The following is an 18,785-nucleotide window of genomic DNA, read 5'->3' as shown; positions in this document are numbered from 1 at the left end:
CTACATATTTTAAAATATTGAATTTAAAAAATACTGAGTTAAAAACAAAAGTTTTCTCTACAAAAGTCTACGTTGGTAAAGCACAACCAATTGGACTGCTGCCTGGCCTTGCTGGTGTCTTCCTCACTCCTGTTAGGCAGACTGTTTGATGGAGGAAAACAGCAGGAGCAAAATACCATGTACATTTTGGGAAAGTGCTTAGATCACATAGTCAAGACCTAACTTGATCTCAAGTGTATTCTCATTTGTGTTGTCAACTGTGACTTGTGTCACTTTTTAATTTGCGGTTGATAGCTTCATTTGGCAGCCAATCTTCCATTCAAAGATCAATACATACATCATCCAGTCAACAGTTATTATGTGGAACTCTGTAAAAATAATGAAATAAAATAGCTATCATTTTTTAAAATGTATATTTATTTTGAGACAGAGAGAACAGGGGAGGGGCAGAGAAAGAGGAGGAGACAGGAACTGAACCACCCAGGTGCCCCAAAATAGCAGTCATTTTGTATTGCTTTCTATATGGCAATGTAATCACACTTATTACTTCATTTTAGTTCTGTACATTATGAAGAAGGTTTTATTGCCCTCATTTTACTGATGAGGAAACTATGGTTCAAAAGTTTAAGTAACTTCTCAGGGGCTCCTGGGTGGCTCAGTAAGTTCAGCAGCAACTCTTGATTTCGACTCAGGTTATGCTCTCACAGTTTGTGAGATCGAGCCTTGCATTGGGCTCTGTACTGACAGCATGGAGCCTGTTTGGAATTGTCTCTCTTTCTCTCTTTGCCTCTCCCCTACGTTGTCTCTCAAAATAAATAAACATTTAAAAAAAACAAAGAGTGGAAGCAATTCTCCCAATGTTACACCCAGAATCAATCCCAGACCTGGAAGTCTGTTTCATCATAAAGACAAACTTTTTTTTTTTTTTTTTTTTTTTTATTTATATATGAAATTTATTGTCAAATTGGTTTCCATACAACACCCAGTGCTCATCCCAAAAGGTGCCCTCCTCAGTACCCATCACCCACCCTCTCCTCCCTCCCACCCCCCATCAACCCTTAGTTTGTTCTCAGTTCTCAACAGTCTCTTATGCTTTGGCTCTCTCCCACTCTAACCTCTTTTTTTTTTTTTTTTTTGTTCCCCTCCCCCATGGGTTTCTCTTAAGTTTCTCAGGATCCACATAAGAGTGAAACCATATGGTATCTGTCTTTCTCTGTATGGCTTATTTCACTTAGCATCACACTCTCCAGTTCCATCCACGTTGCTACAAAAGGCCATATTTCATTTTTTCTCATTGCCACGTAGTACTCCATTGTGTATATAAACCACAATTTCTTTATCCATTCATCAGTTGATGGACATTTAGGCTCTTTCCATAATTTGGCTATTGTTGAGAGTGCTGCTATGAACATTGGGGTACAAGTGCCCCTATGCATCAGTACTCCTGTGTCCCTTGGATAAATTCCTAGCAGTGCTATTGCTGGGTCATAGGGTAGGTCTATTTTTAATTTTCTGAGGAACCTCCACACTGCTTTCCAGAGTGGCTGCACCAATTTGCATTCCCACCAACAGTGCAAGAGGGTTCCCGTTTCTCCACATCCTCTCCAGCATCTATAGTCTCCTGATTTGTTCATTTTGGCCACTCTGACTGGCGTGAGGTGATATCTGAGTGTGGTTTTGATTTGTATTTCCGAGACAAACTTTTTACAGTGCCATGGGACCATTACCTTCTCTTTAGCTTCCTGGTTCAATGAATCCTGCTGTTCCAACAAGTGCGCTTCAAAGTATTAAGGATAGATAAATAGAAATAGAGAAGATTCCTCTTTTAAAACATTTTGCCAGCTGTCAGGATCTCACTGAATATAAATTCTATCAATATTTAGCCTTTTTAAAAAAAGTTTTTAATGTTTATTTATTTTTGAGAGAGAGAGACAGAGACAGAGAGACAGAGACAGAGCACGAGTGGGGTTAAGGGCAGAGAGAGAGGGAGGAAGACAGAATCCAAAGCAGGCTTCAGGCTGAGAGCTGCCAGCACAGAGGCCGACATGGGGCTCAAACTCCAGAGCCAAGAGATCATACTTGAGCCAAAGTGGGATGCCCAACCGACAGAGCTGGGTGCCCCTAGCCTTATTTTTAAAAAGGTTAACAAAACATAAACCCTATATCCTCAGGGCATGCCAGGAATCTTAGGGACTTTGGGTGAAAATATGAACATTCAGATAAAAGGGAAAAAACTGACCTTTATTGAAATAAGAATATTTGAGAAAAATGTTTTTAAACAGAAAAGAACTAAGAATTAGTGGAAACTAAAATCACATTTCACCCAGAAGATACAATTCTGGTTTGAAGTGTTGGAACAAAAGTGACCACAGTGGGAATTGCTCACACACATAAGAGTAACATTTACCCATTTGAATTTTCCCATAATTGTTCAGGATATTAAAAACATATTCCAAATGTTCACTACAAATTCAAAACACTGTAGATTTCTATGTTTTGGATTGCATACATATTTTGATTCAATATAATCTTTTATTTAAATTTGGATTTTAATCTGGAAAGTGACAGACGGGTAAGTACAAAAAATTCAACATTGAAAAAATACTCAAAAATTCAAAATCCTTAGCTAATAGTAACTTAAAGGAAACATCAGCTTGAAGGTGTAGAAATAGAACAGTATCACAGGGATCTTTGTGAATGTAACTTGTTCACTGAATGTCTATGAGTGTGGAAAATAATTTTGGTTTTTGGATTAATTGGAACAATTTGGATCTGTTTTTTGTAGTCCTTGAGAAAAGTGAATTCAAAGATGAACCCCTACTTTTTCGTTTTTTTGCGGATGAGGAAATGGAAGGATCAAATATGAAGCACCGACTTATGAAACATGATTTAAAAGTAGTGGAAAATGTTATAGCCAAATCATTATTGGTAAGTTAACATGCTATATAAGTTTTCTTCTTTTATTCTGTTTAATTTGTACCTGTTTTTGTAGTTGCTTTATGAATAATGTTAATATTTTGCATTTCAGATTAAATCCAATGAAGGCAGCTATGGTTTTGGGTTAGAAGACAAAAATAAAGTTCCAATAATAAAGTTGGTAGAAAAGGGGTCTAATGCTGAGGTAATGTAAATTAGCATTTTTATTTAAAAAATATAGAAGTTCCAAACAAGTTGAAATCAGCTTTTAAGTATCTTTGTTGAAAATAGTGTTACTGAATGATCTTATTCTGAAGTTCTACGAGATGCTCTTGGGATTTGTGACAGAGTCCATGCACTCAAAGAAAGCTGGATGGAGATTTTGTAAGGATCTATAGCTATGAACTTCATGACATCCTAGGAGGCCGCTGGGCTCATTCCATGACCCTGGGACTTCCCTGTGCATCTTTCTAGCTTGGAATGCTGTGGAGACTGCATCCAGTGGGGCTGTATTATGTATGTCAGATAACTCTTCCACTAGATCAAGGGCTAGGTCTTTTCTTTACCTGTCACTTTTGACTCATAAATATGACTTTCATCAGTAAAGCACATGCTTCGACTTCTTTTCTCATTAGGTTAATGCTGATTGATGTTCTCTCACCTCACCAGCCTTTTAAACAGAGGAATCTCCTGATCATTTATTCATTCATTCAGAATGATTTATTTAGTACCTATTATATGCTAGGCAGTGTTCTAGTCTCTGGGAATACAGCAGTGAACAAAAGATAAAATTTCCTGTCCTCATGGAACCTACTGGGAGTGTTATATCCTAAATATATCTGATTTAAAATATTCTCACCTTGCTGCCTGGCTTGTACAATGCCTTAATCCTCAAGAAAATGTCTAAATATAAAATCTTAAATAAAGCCTGTGAGAATGAATGAAACATGGCTTTAAACTTTGAATCTATTTAAAGTTGGTAGTAAACTGCCATCCATCCTCCTATCTGCTAATGCCCAAGGTTTCTGTCTTTTACCAAAACACAGACTCATGCAAGACAATGTTTTATGTACACCACATTAATTTCAAACAAAATAACTCTGGTCAACTCATACTTGGTGGGCTTGGCCAACAAATGACTATTTTTAGTAATTTTCTATGAGAAGTAAATGTTTTTCCCAGACATTTTCTGAGGGTGTTCTTAGGGCACAGCTTCATCTGTCTATGCCATTAATTAAATATCCTCTGCCAGGTTTTCATCATTTAGCTGATAATCAAAGCAGCATGTAGTTTATAAGCAGTAGAACTGGTTAAGAATGGTGGCCTGGTTGGAGAGATAATGTCTTCCTTGTCATCTTTTCAGCCTCGGGCAATCTGTGCTTTTTGGAGCTCTTTTTGTCGAGTTCCAGGCCATTCCTCTCCTGCCCTGAAGATACTTATGCTATATCATGCTGGTGATGCATATTTGGTTGTCATTGACGGCCACATAGAGGTTGAACCTCTCTGAGTTAATTGGATATAAAAAGAAAACACAGTAAAAAAAATTAACCTAGTGTTTGATTGTAGTTTAAAGGATGAAATAAGAAAAAGAACTATAAGATACAATAGAAAGAGGGTCACAGGAGGAGTACAAAGTTAAAACATAGAAGAAAGGGGGTGGGTTTCAGTACAAATGGGTGATCAAATTTAAAACTATGTCAAAGAGAATGATAAGTGTGTTATCTCCCCCACAGTTCTGTTGTGTCAAGTTGTATAAAAACATTGCATGTGTGTTAAAATGTCAAAAATCTGTATGTTCTGGGTCTTTTCAGTTTCTAATTCTGTGAAAAAAATAGATTCCTTATTAAAATATATATTTTTTTTTTTTTTGCTGTTTCTCTCTTAGATGGCTGGCATGGAAGTTGGGAAAAAGATTTTTGCTATTAATGGTGACCTAGTTTTTATGAGACCTTTCAATGAAGTGGACTGCTTCCTGAAATCATGCTTAAACAGCAGAAAGCCACTAAGAGTTCTTGTGAGCACAAAGCCAAGGGAGTAAGTTGTATGATTCATGTGGGATTTTTTAAAAAATTATACAAAAATGAATAAAATAGAAAATTTAAGTACACGTCAAGAATTAAGTATCTTGTGCTTAGAACATTTAAACCTTACCAGCATCACTAATACTGGTCTTTAAATGTTGGGAAAAACTGCTTTGCTTATAATACTCATGCTTGCTACTCAAATCAGGTAGTTTCAGTGGAAATAATGCTTTATTTTTGTGGCCCAAATTTTCCTGGTCTGGGTTGGGCTGACTTTGATTACAAGTGAAGAAAATTAGTAGAACAATTGATAATAAAGAACTGCATTCCCCATGTTCAGCTCTAAGAATTTCAGGTCTATGAGTTGGTTGATACCATTTATCATTAAATGTTTATAAGAAATGGTGAAGTTGGTGAAATACACTTGTGTGTGTGCACTTGTACTTAGTAATATGTCCATTCTTTAAAAAAAAAAAAAAAAGGTCTATCCATCTACCTATGATTAGAAGAAAATCATGTTGATTATAGCAAATTTAAAGGATAGAGTTTTCTAAATAAAGGCATGTTTCTTATAATCATATCACCCATAAATAACCATTGTTATTTTTTGAAATTCAGACAGTTGATTTTTCTAAGTACTGATGCAGATTTACACAATCCTATGTTTATAAAATGGGATTGTGCTTTATAATCTGTTTTAAATTTTTTTTTAACTTTTATTTATTATTATTGAAAGACATAGAGACACAGAGTGTGAGCAGGGGAGGGGGAGAGAGAGGGGGTGAACAGAAACTGAAGTAGGCTCCAGGCTCTGACTGTCAGCACAGAGCCTGATGCGGGGCTCGAGCTCAAAACTGCGAGATCATGACCTGAGCCGAAGTCAGTCGCCTAACCAACTGAGCCACCCAGGCGCCCCTATAATCTGTTTTTAAAATTAATAGGGTATTATGTATATTCTTGGAAGATGTTGGCTTTTCTTCTACAAATCACTTCTGGTCTAGTGTTCCTGTGTCACATTTCCGTGATTTGTTTAACCAAGTAATTAATCAATATAATGCATACAAGGTCTAAGTATCATGTCTATTTAAAGTACTATGATTATATCAAAATTACTGTTTAAAATGTAATTATATCATTCGTTAATAGTGATAAACAACTTCATTAATTTTCAGGTAAATGAAGATTACCACTTTAAAAACAAAAGGTTTATTTTAACTGCTTAAGAAAATATTCTTAGTATGTATAGTATAGTATTCTTCCCTGCCTTAATATATATATATTCAGCAATAGCTGGCAGCACTCTTTATCTTAGGAGTTGAAATGTGATGCAATGAGCTAGATTCTGTAGCATTAAGTCAGCCAGGTTGCTGCTAAAACTTACCAAGGAAAGAGTGAGATGACTCATTAAAATTACTAATTTAGGGGGCGCCTGGGTGGCGCAGTCGGTTAAGCGTCCGACTTCAGCCAGGTCACGATCTCGCAGTCCGGGAGTTCGAGCCCCGCGTCAGCCTCTGGGCTGATGGCTCAGAGCCTGGAGCTTGCTTCCAATTCTGTGTCTCCCTCTCTCTCTGCCCCTCCCCTGTTCATGCTCTGTCTCTCTCTGTCTCAAAAATAAATAAATGTTAAAAAAAAAAAATTACTAATTTAGGAAGACTTTGGGCTGGAGGGCAGAGAATAACCATAACAATGTCTTCTCTCTAAACCTAATTTTGATCTATTACTCCCCCTTTATCCAACCCTGTCTGGGATAAGGCTCACCTAGTTGCTTACCTCTGTACACTTTGAGGTCGCTTAAAAGGAAAAGGGCAGACCAGAAGGGTATAACAGAGTAATAGTCCAAAACAGTCATTAGAAAACATAAAGGTCCTCCCCATGGCCCTACTACCCCCTGATTTAACCCTGCAACTACTGATTCACTGGTCCTAGACATTTCAGCAGTCAGATCACTTCAGAAGCCCTCAACTCTCAGACTAAGTAGATAGGGGCAAATCGTCACTCCCAGTACTAGCCACTAGATGAGCAGCATTGGAACCTGTGTCCTCTGACTTCTTCCTTCAGTGTTTGTCATACAGTATCTGGAACCCAGTATTTCTGGTCCAGGTTCAAGCTTCTCTTCCACAACTTGCTTGCTTATTGTGTTGCTTCAACACCCCCATCCATCCATTAAAAAAATGGAGGTGAGAAGAGTACCTGTGTCATGAAGATGCTAAGAACATTAAATAAATTTAGGTTAATAAAGAACTTAGTTATCTGTTCAGCACATAGTGTGTACTCCAGTGATGTTATCTGTGATGCTTACCTATTCTCTCATTTCATTTTTTTTCACTGCTTATTTATTACATCAGGAGCCTATCTTATATTTTGTTTCAAAACTATTTTAAGGATATTCATCTTTTATCTTTTACTTTTAATTTGCTTGAAATCGATAGCTTTTCCTTTATGTCTTTATGCTAATATAAGATTCCTATAAATCATTCTGTCATATTTTCTTACAATAGCTACTTATACTTGATGTAGTCTCCAGTCTGGGGGTAGAAAAGGCAAAAATATGAGAGGTAAATACAAATGAAGTCTTGCTTTGAATCTAGCTGTATTTTACACTTGATGGCATCAAAGAGTTTTTCAAAAAGCTTTGTAGCAGATTATTTAGTGCACTTACTTCCTCCAAGAAACAGAATGTTCCTTTTGTATGAATTTAATTCTTCCTTTAATAGACAATATAGTGGTCACAGCAGGGAAGCGTATTTTCCAAAGATCATTTTATGAAGAGAGTCCCAGAATAAGACCAAAATGCATTTCATAGTGTTTTGTACAAAAGTTTTAAAGAAATATATAATAATCTTGAAGATTAGAGTCAACCTTCCCTAGCAATATTAGAAGGATAGAAGACCTTGCTCAGAAAGAACTGAGAGACTGTTATGAATTCCTCACAATCCAAAAGCAATAATAACTCACCATGGCCTGAAAGCTCTAGGTCATTTCAGCAAAAGTGAAATCTCATTCATAATATATAAAAGCATGGGCTACTTCTATGTTTTTGTTTCACGCTTAGAAAATGTATTTATTCCTTTTTCTTTTTCTTAGTTATCTTCCATTTTCATGTGTCTTTTTTTTTTCTTGAAAGATACTAGTAACAAAGTGCTATTCAAGGGAAGTGCATAGAGCCTTTTACACCAAAAAGTATGTAATTAAGGATAAAGGACAAATCAGTTCTTTGACCTATACTCCAGCAATGCACAGATCACTTCTTAGTATATAATCTAATTCATAATAATACTTTCAAGTTTTCCTAGAATAGACAGTTCACATTTCTATCACCGATGCTGGTGTGCCTGCCTAGGTTATATTTCAGATAGCAGTACCAGGCTCTGCCATGAGGCGTAAATGCTGTACGTTTGTGGCTTTCTCGAGTGTTCTAGGCACAGTGTTGCTCAAACTGCTCCAGTGGCTATTTTATAAGCTCTAAGTAAGTTCCACTGTATGTAACTTCAGACTATGTCTAACATGCCCTTGAAGGGCTGCCGACATTTATTGCATGATTAATTCATCATCTTTTGGAAAACAATTTTATTTCTTGGGCATAAGGGCTATCCATCAAAATTTATTGCATTGTATTCATTTGTCTTTGCTCTGGACTGCAATTTACGATACTCATTTTTATTGTTATGATGTTCTGCCTTATCTCATGTTCTCTGCTTTTCATTGTTGCTCTCTGATCTCTGGCTTCCTTCTGTGGAGTAGCTCACTTCTTAGTACCAAACTGGATATCCCTCACTGGTTGTCCTAACAGTTTACTCCTCTTCTCCTTTCCTTCATCTTCTTTTCCGTGGGGATTCGTTGAAAATATTTCTTTTGTTATTCAGGTTCTCCTTTTGATGTACTCTTCTTTCAAAATTTCACTGAGTAAATGCTAAAGTTAATCACATTCTTAAATTATTTTGGTGTAATGTTTGACACATCTTTTTAACTAGCTTTTTGTTGTTGTTCTTTGATGAAGTTCCCAACAGGTAGAAATGTATTAATTCTGTGTTTCTTTTATTACTTTTAACAAAGAAGTGTCACAGTGCACTGTCTTCTTTATAACAGTAAACTAAGGAGAGAAGCTTCCATTTTATTGAAGTGACTACTAGTTCATAGCATGGTGCGGGGCAGTTAACAAAGATTTCTCTTTTAATCTCCACTGACACCCTGCAAAGTAAGTTTTACCATCATCTTTTTGTGGAAACTCAGGCTCGGAGAAGTGAAGGCATTCATGCAAGTTATATCTAGTGACTTAAATGAGGATTCAGAGCTAGTTTTGTCTGACCCCAGAGCCTGTTCCTTATTCACCACCATGCAAATGACTGTGCTCAGTTGAGGAAGTCTTTCGTGCTTGGCTGCTGTGTGCCTTTGTGAGAGCATGCACCCTTTTTGTCTCCTGGTTTCTAGCCCAGTCAGTGTCTTTTACACAGTAGACCTTCAATACATATTTATTGAAAGAATGAATAAAGGAATGGACACTATTGTTTTAACCAATTGTGTGGCATGTTAAAGTCTTCTCACCTTGTTTTCTGATTGATTTTAGGACAGTGAAGATCCCAGATTCAGCTGAGGGACTTGGATTCCAGATCCGAGGATATGGCCCATCGGTTGTACATGCAGTCGGAAGAGGTGAGAAATCCATCCTGTAAAAACAGCTTTTTAGAATGTATGGATATTGCTTGCTAAACAAAAATATATTCAAAACATGCATGCTCATGTTGTTATGAAGTTTCTCAGTCATATTTTTACTTGATTAGCTCAATGGTAATATGTTCCTAAAACAATATTAAAAAAAAACTCTTAAAAATTGGGGCACCAATTGAGTATCCAACTCTTGGTTTTGGCTTTGATCATGATCTCACAATCCGTGGGTTCAAGCCCTGTGTCGGGCTCCACACTGGCAGTGTGGCTGCTTGGGATTCTTCTCTCCCTCTCTCTCTGCCTCACCTTCCCCCTTCTCTCTCTGTCAAAATAAATAAATAAACTTTAAAAAAGAAAAAAAAGAAATGTGGAATCTCAGGACCCACGCAGGACATACTGAGTCAGAATCTACATTTAAAAAATTTTTTTTTTCAACGTTTATTTATTTTTGGGACAGAGAGAGACAGAGCATGAACGGGGGAGGGGCAGAGAGAGAGGGAGACACAGAATCGGAAACAGGCTCCAGGCTCTGAGCCATCAGCCCAGAGCCTGACGCGGGGCTCGAACTCCCGGACCGCAAGATCGTGACCTGGCTGAAGTTGGACGCTCAACCGACTGCGCCACCCAGGCGCCCCTAGAATCTACATTTTAACAATACCCTCAGATGATTTGTATGCACACCTAAGGTTGATAAGCTCAGCCCTAGAATAATGCTCTAATAACTTCTATTTTGTCATGACCTAACTTCCTGAAATGCTAGTCTGTGTTTTCAGCTGTGCTTCTTCACTTCCTATTTTAGTTTTAGCCCATTGCTGTAGACATCTCTCCTCATCTTCCACCCATGTCTCCAAAGTCTGTCTTATAGAGTTATCATGGACTTGACTGGAACGTACGGTAGACATTAATAACCTTCATATTAATTGAGCTTTTCTGTGGCATTTGTTTAAACTGACTACTCCTGTTTGCTGAAAATGTTCATCTCCTGATTTCTAAGTTGGCACTTGTCAGATTTTTCTCCTCTGCCAGCTCCCTTCATCTGTCAACCGCTTATCTGTTGGCTCCCTCTTTTCTTCTCTACCTTCTTGTTCTCTGTAAGAAATCTTATTGATCCTGTTCCTGGAGATTTTTAAATCTCTATCTCCAGCTTAGATCTCTTTCCTGAGTTCCATAGTCTAGATTTCTTTCTTTCTTTATTTCTTTACTTACTTACTTTTTAATGTTTATTTATTTTTGAGAGAGAGAGAGACACAGAGCGCGAGTAGGGGAGGAGCATAAAAAGGGGAAGACACAGAATCAGACAGCAGGCTCCGGACTCTGAGCTGTCAGCACAGAGTCTGACACCCGGCTCGAACTCACGGGTGGTGAGATCATGACCTGAGCCGAAGCCAGATGCTTAAACAACTGAGCTACCCAGGCACCCCTAGATTTAATTATTGATTAAAACTCTCGCCTAAATGCCCCTTTGGCACCTTACAACTCAGTATTATTTCCAAGTGAACTTTCCATCTATTCTCTGAACTTGCTTTGCCTTCTGTATTCTCTTTATTGAAATGACTCTATTTACTCAGCACTGAGTCCAAAAGCAGAGGAGTGATCCTAGGGACTGTAGCCTCTTCATGAACTCCATCATGAGACATCAAATACGTGATCTCATTCTCCCCTTTTGTAACAAATGCTACTTTAGTTCTAGCCTGGAACATTGCAGTAGATGCTTGTTGTGATTTTGATTTTTGACTTAAGTTCCAATGATTCGTCCTTGGTTCTGGGGGTCATGTCACTTCTCTGCTTAAAATTCTCAAATGCTTTTCCTCGTGCATAGATAGTAAGGTTGAGGCTGTTAGGTGTTCACATAAAGTATGCAGGCACTTCGAAACCTGGCTCCTCTTGACTCTCCAGAGTCTTCACCCACACTCCCATTTTAAGCTCATACCAACTGCTCACATGCTCCCAAATGTCCAGGTTGTTTCTCGACTCAGTGCCTTTTTTTAGGCTATTTTCTCAATGAGGAGTGTCTCTTTTCCCTCCAAGACCTACTTTAATCCAGAAAAACCACTTAGTGTTTCTGGGAGTGAATGTTAATGAGAAGAAAAATACATACTGTCTTCTTGAATATAAATTATGTTCTCTAAAATGTTTAATAATTCCTTCATGGGAGAAATTGCTTACAAAGAGAGGCTCTTCTAACATAAATTTTGTTATGTTAGAATTTTGTAATCATTTGTACTAATTATATTCATTGTATTTATTAATGGTGCTGCATAAGTGTTGATCGGCTCAGAACATCATATAATAATAATTGAAAGCTTCTGAAAATTTTAACTCACTGGAACAATATGCCACTTCCATACTTAAGTCTATATCTATGCAAATAAATGGACAGTTGACGTTACCTGATTAATTTTATTCTCCACAAATTCTGTGGTTCCTTGACCCTTTGTAGATATCCTGAATGCTTATTTTACTTAGCAAAGCCAGTCAATGGTAGTTGCTAACTGGCTGATTTTTTTTTAAAGAATTTCTTTTAACTGTTCGCATTTTTAAAAATGAAAGTGAATATAGAATTGATGAATAATTATATTTTACACCTGAAACCAGTATAATGCTATGTGTTAATTATAGTTGAATTTAAAAAAATAAAAAGAAATAAGACTGAAATTTATAAACTATTACAAATTTCAAAAATGTCCTTGCAATAAATGTTACTGAGAAAAATAAATGAAAGTGAATACTTTTCTAATATTTAGAGATTTTTATAGAGTAAAGAAAGGTAAATAGGGCATACATTTCTGGCTTTCTCATTTTGCTTTTATATTTGTATATGTAGAATATTAAGACTGATGAGACATTTGAAAGGGGAAATAACTGATTAGCATTGTAAAGGTCACTTTAAAATATCCCTTCAGGGGTGTCTGGGTGGTTCAGTTGGTTAAGCGTCCAACTCTTGCTTTCAGCTCTGGCCATGATCTCTCGGTTTCATGAGTTTGAGCATCGGGCTCTGCGTTGGCAGCACGGAGCCTGCTTGGGATTATCTCTCCCTCTCTGCCCTTCCCTCATTCATGCTGTTTCTGTCCTCTCAAATAAATAAGTAAACTTAAAAAAATGTGAAAAAATATCTGAAGTATTCCTTCAAACTAATTCTCAGGGGTATGAGAGAATATTCTGTTAGTCACTGTTTGAATGGCCAAATTAAAAGTAGAAAAATTTTTTTTATTTTTATTTTTTTTTTTAAATTTTTTTTTTTTTCAGCGTTTATTTTTATTTTTGGGACAGAGAGAGACAGAGCATGAACGGGGGAGGGGCAGAGAGAGAGGGAGACACAGAATCGGAAACAGGCTCCAGGCTCTGAGCCATCAGCCCAGAGCCTGACGCGGGGCTCGAACTCCCGGACCGCGAGATCGTGACCTGGCTGAAGTCGGACGCTTAACCGACTACGCCACCCAGGCGCCCCAAAAGTAGAAAAATTTTGAGAAGGCATTACTATCAGAACCAAGTTTATCAAGAACATACTAGCTAGATCTCTTATTATGTTTTAAAATGGCTTTCCATATTGTATATGTGATAAAAATGAATCTCATTCCTAAAGTTATTTTTTTGGCCATTTTCTCATTTTTATTTGAAGGGACTGTGGCTGCAGCCGCTGGTCTTCACCCTGGACAGTGTATTATCAAAGTAAATGGTATCAATGTCAGCAAGGAGACACATGCCAGTGTCATTGCACATGTCACAGCCTGCAGGAAATACAGGAGACCAGTGAAGGTAAGCTGCCCTTTGGCTTATCTGGGTCTCGCTGCAAACTTGCAAAGAAAGCCCAGGGGAGGACACAGGATGGTTTCTACTTTTAGGTTCACATTTAAGCACATCATTGTAAATCTCATGATGATTGTTTTATCTGCATAATTAATCATGATCAATTCTGCTTAAATGATTGCATTTTATTGTTTCAGTATTATCACCTGTTTAACAAGTGCTCTGGGGTGTTTTCATTTGCATTGTGATATGAGTTTTCAGATACCTAAATGTTTATCACATTGAAATCCAAAGGTTTGATTTGTTTTTTTGACCCTTGCTATTACTTTAGAATATGTAATGGTCCTTGTGTGTCTGTGAAGGTTTTTTTAGGGTCTGTGATTGAGTTTTGTATACATTTATTTAAGTTACTGGATTTAGCTCTTTAAAGAAAATACCAAAATGTACTTGTCATTGCTTAAAATTCTAACCACTATCCTCTGATTAAATTTCAAGTGCCGTAGAAAAATAAAATTAGAATCCAAATTTATAAGCAAAGCTTATCCCATGAGGTACAAGTGAATATTGGGCTATAAGAGAAAATTCTCTCAAATTAATCAACTAAATGCAAAAGCAACTTTAGAGGAGAGGCTTTGTATTTTTTCTGCCATACGCAGTCAGGTACTCTTCCAGATTTGAGAATATGACTTTTGTCCAAACCAGAAAGAGCAATGGTTATTTTCTCATAGGCCAGGACTGACAGCCTATAAAATACTGAACCTACAAGAAACTGAGCTCCTCAATTTTGCTTGTTAATAAGGTCACACTAGCGTAGCAAATTGGAATTCACGCATAGATTCATAGGTTATTCTGGTTGGCAATAGTTTAACAAATATTTATTGAACTATATCATTGAATGCATTTTTTTAAAAAGACACTTCTGAATTTATCAAACCTTTCCCCTTCAATCAGAATTTTAACAAGTAGCCAAACTGATTTGAGTTTCATTCCTTTTCATTTTCCTTGACAGTCTTCCTAGAGAGAAGTTGGTTAGTAACATGATTAAGAAAAGCAATAAACAGAAAAATTCACTCAGTGAGTAACATGCTGTATCCCATATCCATTGCCACAAAACAGGCTGTTCCAAAACTTATTGGCTTAAAACAACAGTGATTGATTATTTCTCTTGATTCTGCGGGGTGACTGAGTGTTGGCTCCTGTGAAGGCACTGATATAGCAAAGTTTTGCATGGAACAGCTGGGCTCCGCACCTCCCCTCCTCATGGCCTTCCACTCCAGAGCTCCTCCACATGGCCCCCTTTTCCAGTCTAGCAGATTGTCCTTCCTGCATGGCGTCTGGATTTCAAGAGGGGATATTATAAGCGATCAACTGTATTTACATCATGCTTGGAAAAATCAGATCCCATGACCAAGCCTCAGGTCAGTGTGGGAAGGAGCTACACCAAGGTGTGGATACCAGAGTGTGTGGTTCCTTAGGGACCACAACAGGCTACCAAGATGTATTTGAATGATCAAATGTTAACTAGCATTGTAACGATGTATAGCAATATAATAATTAAACACAGTTGTGAAGTTAATACATGCAAGAATGGAGAATGGAAATTGTAGCGCACTTCAGTAGTGCAATTCAATTTATCATCTTACCTAAGAAAGGAATAAACTTTCAAGTGATGGAAAGCTGAAAGCATTTACTTGGTAGCCATTTCCTCTCTCTCATTTATCTAGATAAGACTGCAACTGCTATTTTAATTAAAAATAGGATGGGTTGTGATATGGAAGGGTAAAAATACAGTTACATCACTTGGGAATGCAATGAAGTGAAAGATGTTCTTTCAACTTTCTTATTGGTTTGATTCAAAAAAACATTAATTGGATCAAAATATAGGTGGTAGGAGAGCATTTAAATGGTTTATATCCTGATAAATGATTGATTCTTCAGAAAACTGTCCATCTAACATTTATTTATTTAAAAATGGAATTTAAAATTTACTTTAAGATATACTTGAGGCATTTTAAGTAAGACACTTGGGAAATACATCTTATTTACAAACATCTTTGGAAGGGGTGCTTGCTTGGCTCAGTCAGTTGAGCATCCAGCTCTTGATTATGGCTCAGGTCATGGTCTCACAGTTCGTGGGTTCAAGTCTTGAGTCAGCCTGCACCCTGACAGCACGGAGCCTGTTTGGGATTCTCTTGCTCTCTCTCTCTGCCCCTCCCACGCTTGCTTGCATGCTCCCTCTCTCAAAATAAATAAATTGAAACAAAACTCAGAAACACTTTGGAAGATAAAATTTCAATCCTAAAAAATTAGTTTGTTAAGCAATATAATTGCCATTGACTTTTTATTAGTCTCTTATGTTGATTTTCTTTCTCTTTCAAATTTGGTTATCTTTAAAAAAACTAGAAGAATAAGTAAGATTGTCAATCCTCCTAAAGCAGGTTTATGAAATGGATATACATTTTAAGAAGCACTAATATTTCTAAGGTTTCATTTCCCCTCCTCATTCCAGCAAGACTCCATACAATGGGTTTATAATAGCATTGAGAGTGCTCAAGAAGACCTTCAAAAGGCTAACTCTAAACCCCCAGGAGATGAAGTAGGGGATGCATTTGACTGCAAAGTAGAAGGTGGGTTCCTTCTTTTCCTCCTTGATAATGGTTTAAAGTGTTGGGATTCGCTACTGATGGCCAAGAAAGAATTCTTGAGACGTCTTCAGTGCAAAAAGGTGGTTTTACTAAAGCATGGAGACAGGACCCATGAACAGAAAGAGCTGCACTGGGACTGTGAAGAGTGATTATATAAACCTTCAGTTTGGGAAGGGCTTAGGGATAGCTTACATCTCTGAGGTATTTTGGAAACATGCTTTCCAGGACCTTGAGGGGCTAGCTGCTGTTACGAAAAGGTCATTTATTTACCATTCAGGAAAAATTCAGTCATGAGACCCTTCGGACATGTATCAGTGGGGCCATAAGCTTGGAGTATGATTGCTAACCTGTATCTTGGGCGGGGGGGGGGGTTGGGTGGGTAAAGATAAAAGAAGCTTCCAAAGCTATTTATTTATTTATTTATTTATTTATTTTGCTTATTTATTTATTCATTTCTTTTTTTCAATATATGAAATTTATTGTCAAATTGGTTTCCATACAACACCCAGTGCTCATCCCAAAAGGTGCCCTCCTCAATACCCATCACCCATCCTCCCCTCCCCCTCCCCCCCCCCCCCCCCCAATCAACCCTCAGTTTGTTCTCAGTTTTTAAGAGTCTCTTATGCTTTGGCTCTCTCCTACTCTAACCTCCTTTTTTTTTTTTTTTTCCCCTTCCCCTCCCCCATGGGTTTCTGTTAAGTTTCTCAGGATCCACATAAGAGTGAAAACATATGGTATCTGTCTTTCTCTGTATGGCTTATTTCACTTAGCATAACACTCTCCAGTTCCATCCATGTTGCTACAAAAGGCCATATTTCATTTTTTCTCATTGCCACGTAGTACTCCATTGTGTATATAAACCACAATTTCTTTATCCATTCATCAGTTGATGGACATTTAGGCTCTTTCCATAATTTGGCTATTGTTGAGAGTGCTGCTATAAACATTGGGGTACAAGTGCCCCTATGCATCAGTACTCCTGTATCCCTTGAGTCAATTCCTAGCAGTGCTATTGCTGGGTCATAGGGTAGGTCTATTTTTAATTTTTTGAGGAACCTCCACACTGCTTTCCAGAGCGGCTGCACCAATTTGCATTCCCACCAACAGTGCAAGAGGGTTCCCGTTTCTCCACATCCTCTCCAGCATCTATAGTCTCCTGATTTGTTCATTTTGGCCACTCGGACTGGCGTGAGGTGATATCTGAGTGTGGTTTTGATTTGTATTTCCCTGATAAGGAGCGACGTTGAGCATCTTTTCATGTGCCTGTTGGCCATCCGGATGTCTTCTTTAGAGAAGTGTCTATTCATGTTTTCTGCCCATTTCTTCACTGGGTTATTTGTTTTTCAGGTGTGGAATTTTGGTGAGCTCTTTATAGATTTTGGATACTAGCCCTTTGTCTGATATGTCATTTGCAAATATCTTTTCCCATTCTGTTGGTTGCCTTTTAGTTTTGTTGGTTGTTTCTTTTGCTGTGCAGAAGCTTTTTACCTTCATAACGTCCCAGTAGTTCATTTTTGCTTTTAATTCCCTTGCCTTTGGGGATGTGTCAAGTAAGAAATTGCTACAGCTGAGGTCAGAGAGGTCTTTTCCTGCTTTCTCCTCTAAGGTTTTGATGGTTTCCTGTCTCACATTCAGGTCCTTTATCCATTTTGAGTTTATTTTTGTGAATGGTATAAGAAAGTGGTCTAGTTTCAATCTTCTGCATGTTGCTGTCCAGTTCTCCCAGCACCATTTGTTAAAGAGACTGTCTTTTTTCCATTGGATGTTCTTTCCTGCTTTGTCAAAGATGAGTTGGCCATATGTTTGTGGGTCTAGTTCTGGGGTTTCTATTCTATTCCATTGGTCTATGTGTCTGTTTTTGTGCCAATACCATGCTGTCTTGATGATGACAGCTTTGTAGTAGAGGCTAAAGTCTGGGATTGTGATGCCTCCTGCTTTGGTCTTCTTCTTCAAAATTACTTTGGCTATTCGGGGCCTTTTGTGGTTCCATATGAATTTTAGGATTGCTTGTTCTAGTTTCGAGAAGAATGCTGGTGCAGTTTTGATTGGGATTGCATTGAATGTGTAGATAGCTTTGGGTAGTATTGACATTTTGACAATATTTATTCTTCCAATCCATGAGCAGGGAATGTCTTTCCATTTCTGTAAATCTTCTTCAATTACCTTCATAAGTTTTCTATAGTTTTCAGCATACAGATCTTTTACATCTTTGGTTAGATTTATTCCTAGGTATTTTATGCTTCTTGGTGCAATTGTGCATGGGATCAGTTTCTTTATTTGTCTTTCTGTTGCTTCATTGTTAGTGTATAAGAATACAACTGATTTCTGTACATTGATTTTGTATCCTGCAACTTTGCTGAATTCATGTATCAGTTCTAGCAGACTTTTGGTGGAGTCTATTGGATTTTCCATGTATAATATCATGTCATCTGCAAAAAGCGAAAGCTTGACTTCATCTTTGCCAATTTTGATGCCTTTGATTTCCTTTTGTTGTCTGATTGCTGATGCTAGAACTTCCAGCACTATGTTAAACAACAGCGGTGAGAGTGGGCATCCCTGTCGTGTTCCTGATCTCAGGGAAAAAGCTCTCAGTGTTTCCCCGTTGAGGATGATGTTAGCTGTGGGCTTTTCATAAATGGCTTTTATGATCTTTAAGTATGTTCCTTCTATCCCGACTTTCTCAAGGGTTTTCATTAAGAAAGAGTGCTGGATTTTGTCAAAGGCCTTTTCTGCATCGATTGACAGGATCATATGGTTCTTCTCTTTTTTTTTGTTAATGTGATGTATCACGTTG

General features: G+C 37.6%; 1 protein-coding gene across 4 annotated transcripts in view; it reads left to right on the top strand.

Moving 5' to 3' along the window:
- Positions 1-18,785, top strand: part of PREX2 (phosphatidylinositol-3,4,5-trisphosphate dependent Rac exchange factor 2) — a 299,299-nt gene that overhangs the window by 140,574 nt on the left and 139,940 nt on the right. For 3 of the 4 annotated variants that reach the window (XR_015247064.1, XM_086696065.1, XM_086696067.1), the window contains exons 16-21: positions 2,786-2,928; positions 3,029-3,121; positions 4,802-4,950; positions 9,502-9,587; positions 13,219-13,355; positions 15,856-15,973. Coding sequence is in view for 3 of the 4 variants with exons in the window: in XM_086696065.1 (XP_086552191.1) it covers positions 2,786-2,928; positions 3,029-3,121; positions 4,802-4,950; positions 9,502-9,587; positions 13,219-13,355; positions 15,856-15,973 (726 nt within the window). In the remaining variant the exon portion in view is untranslated. The remainder of the gene's footprint in view (positions 1-2,785; positions 2,929-3,028; positions 3,122-4,801; positions 4,951-9,501; positions 9,588-13,218; positions 13,356-15,855; positions 15,974-18,785) is intronic. The other variant, XM_086696066.1, reaches the window with a different exon arrangement.

Source organism: Puma concolor, chromosome F2, assembly GCF_028749965.1.
Source record: "Puma concolor isolate L17-30 chromosome F2, mPumCon1.1.hap2, whole genome shotgun sequence".
Classification (NCBI taxonomy): domain Eukaryota; kingdom Metazoa; phylum Chordata; class Mammalia; order Carnivora; family Felidae; genus Puma; species Puma concolor.
Note: the sequence above shows the minus strand (reverse complement) of the source record. Positions and strands in the feature narration are given on the sequence as shown.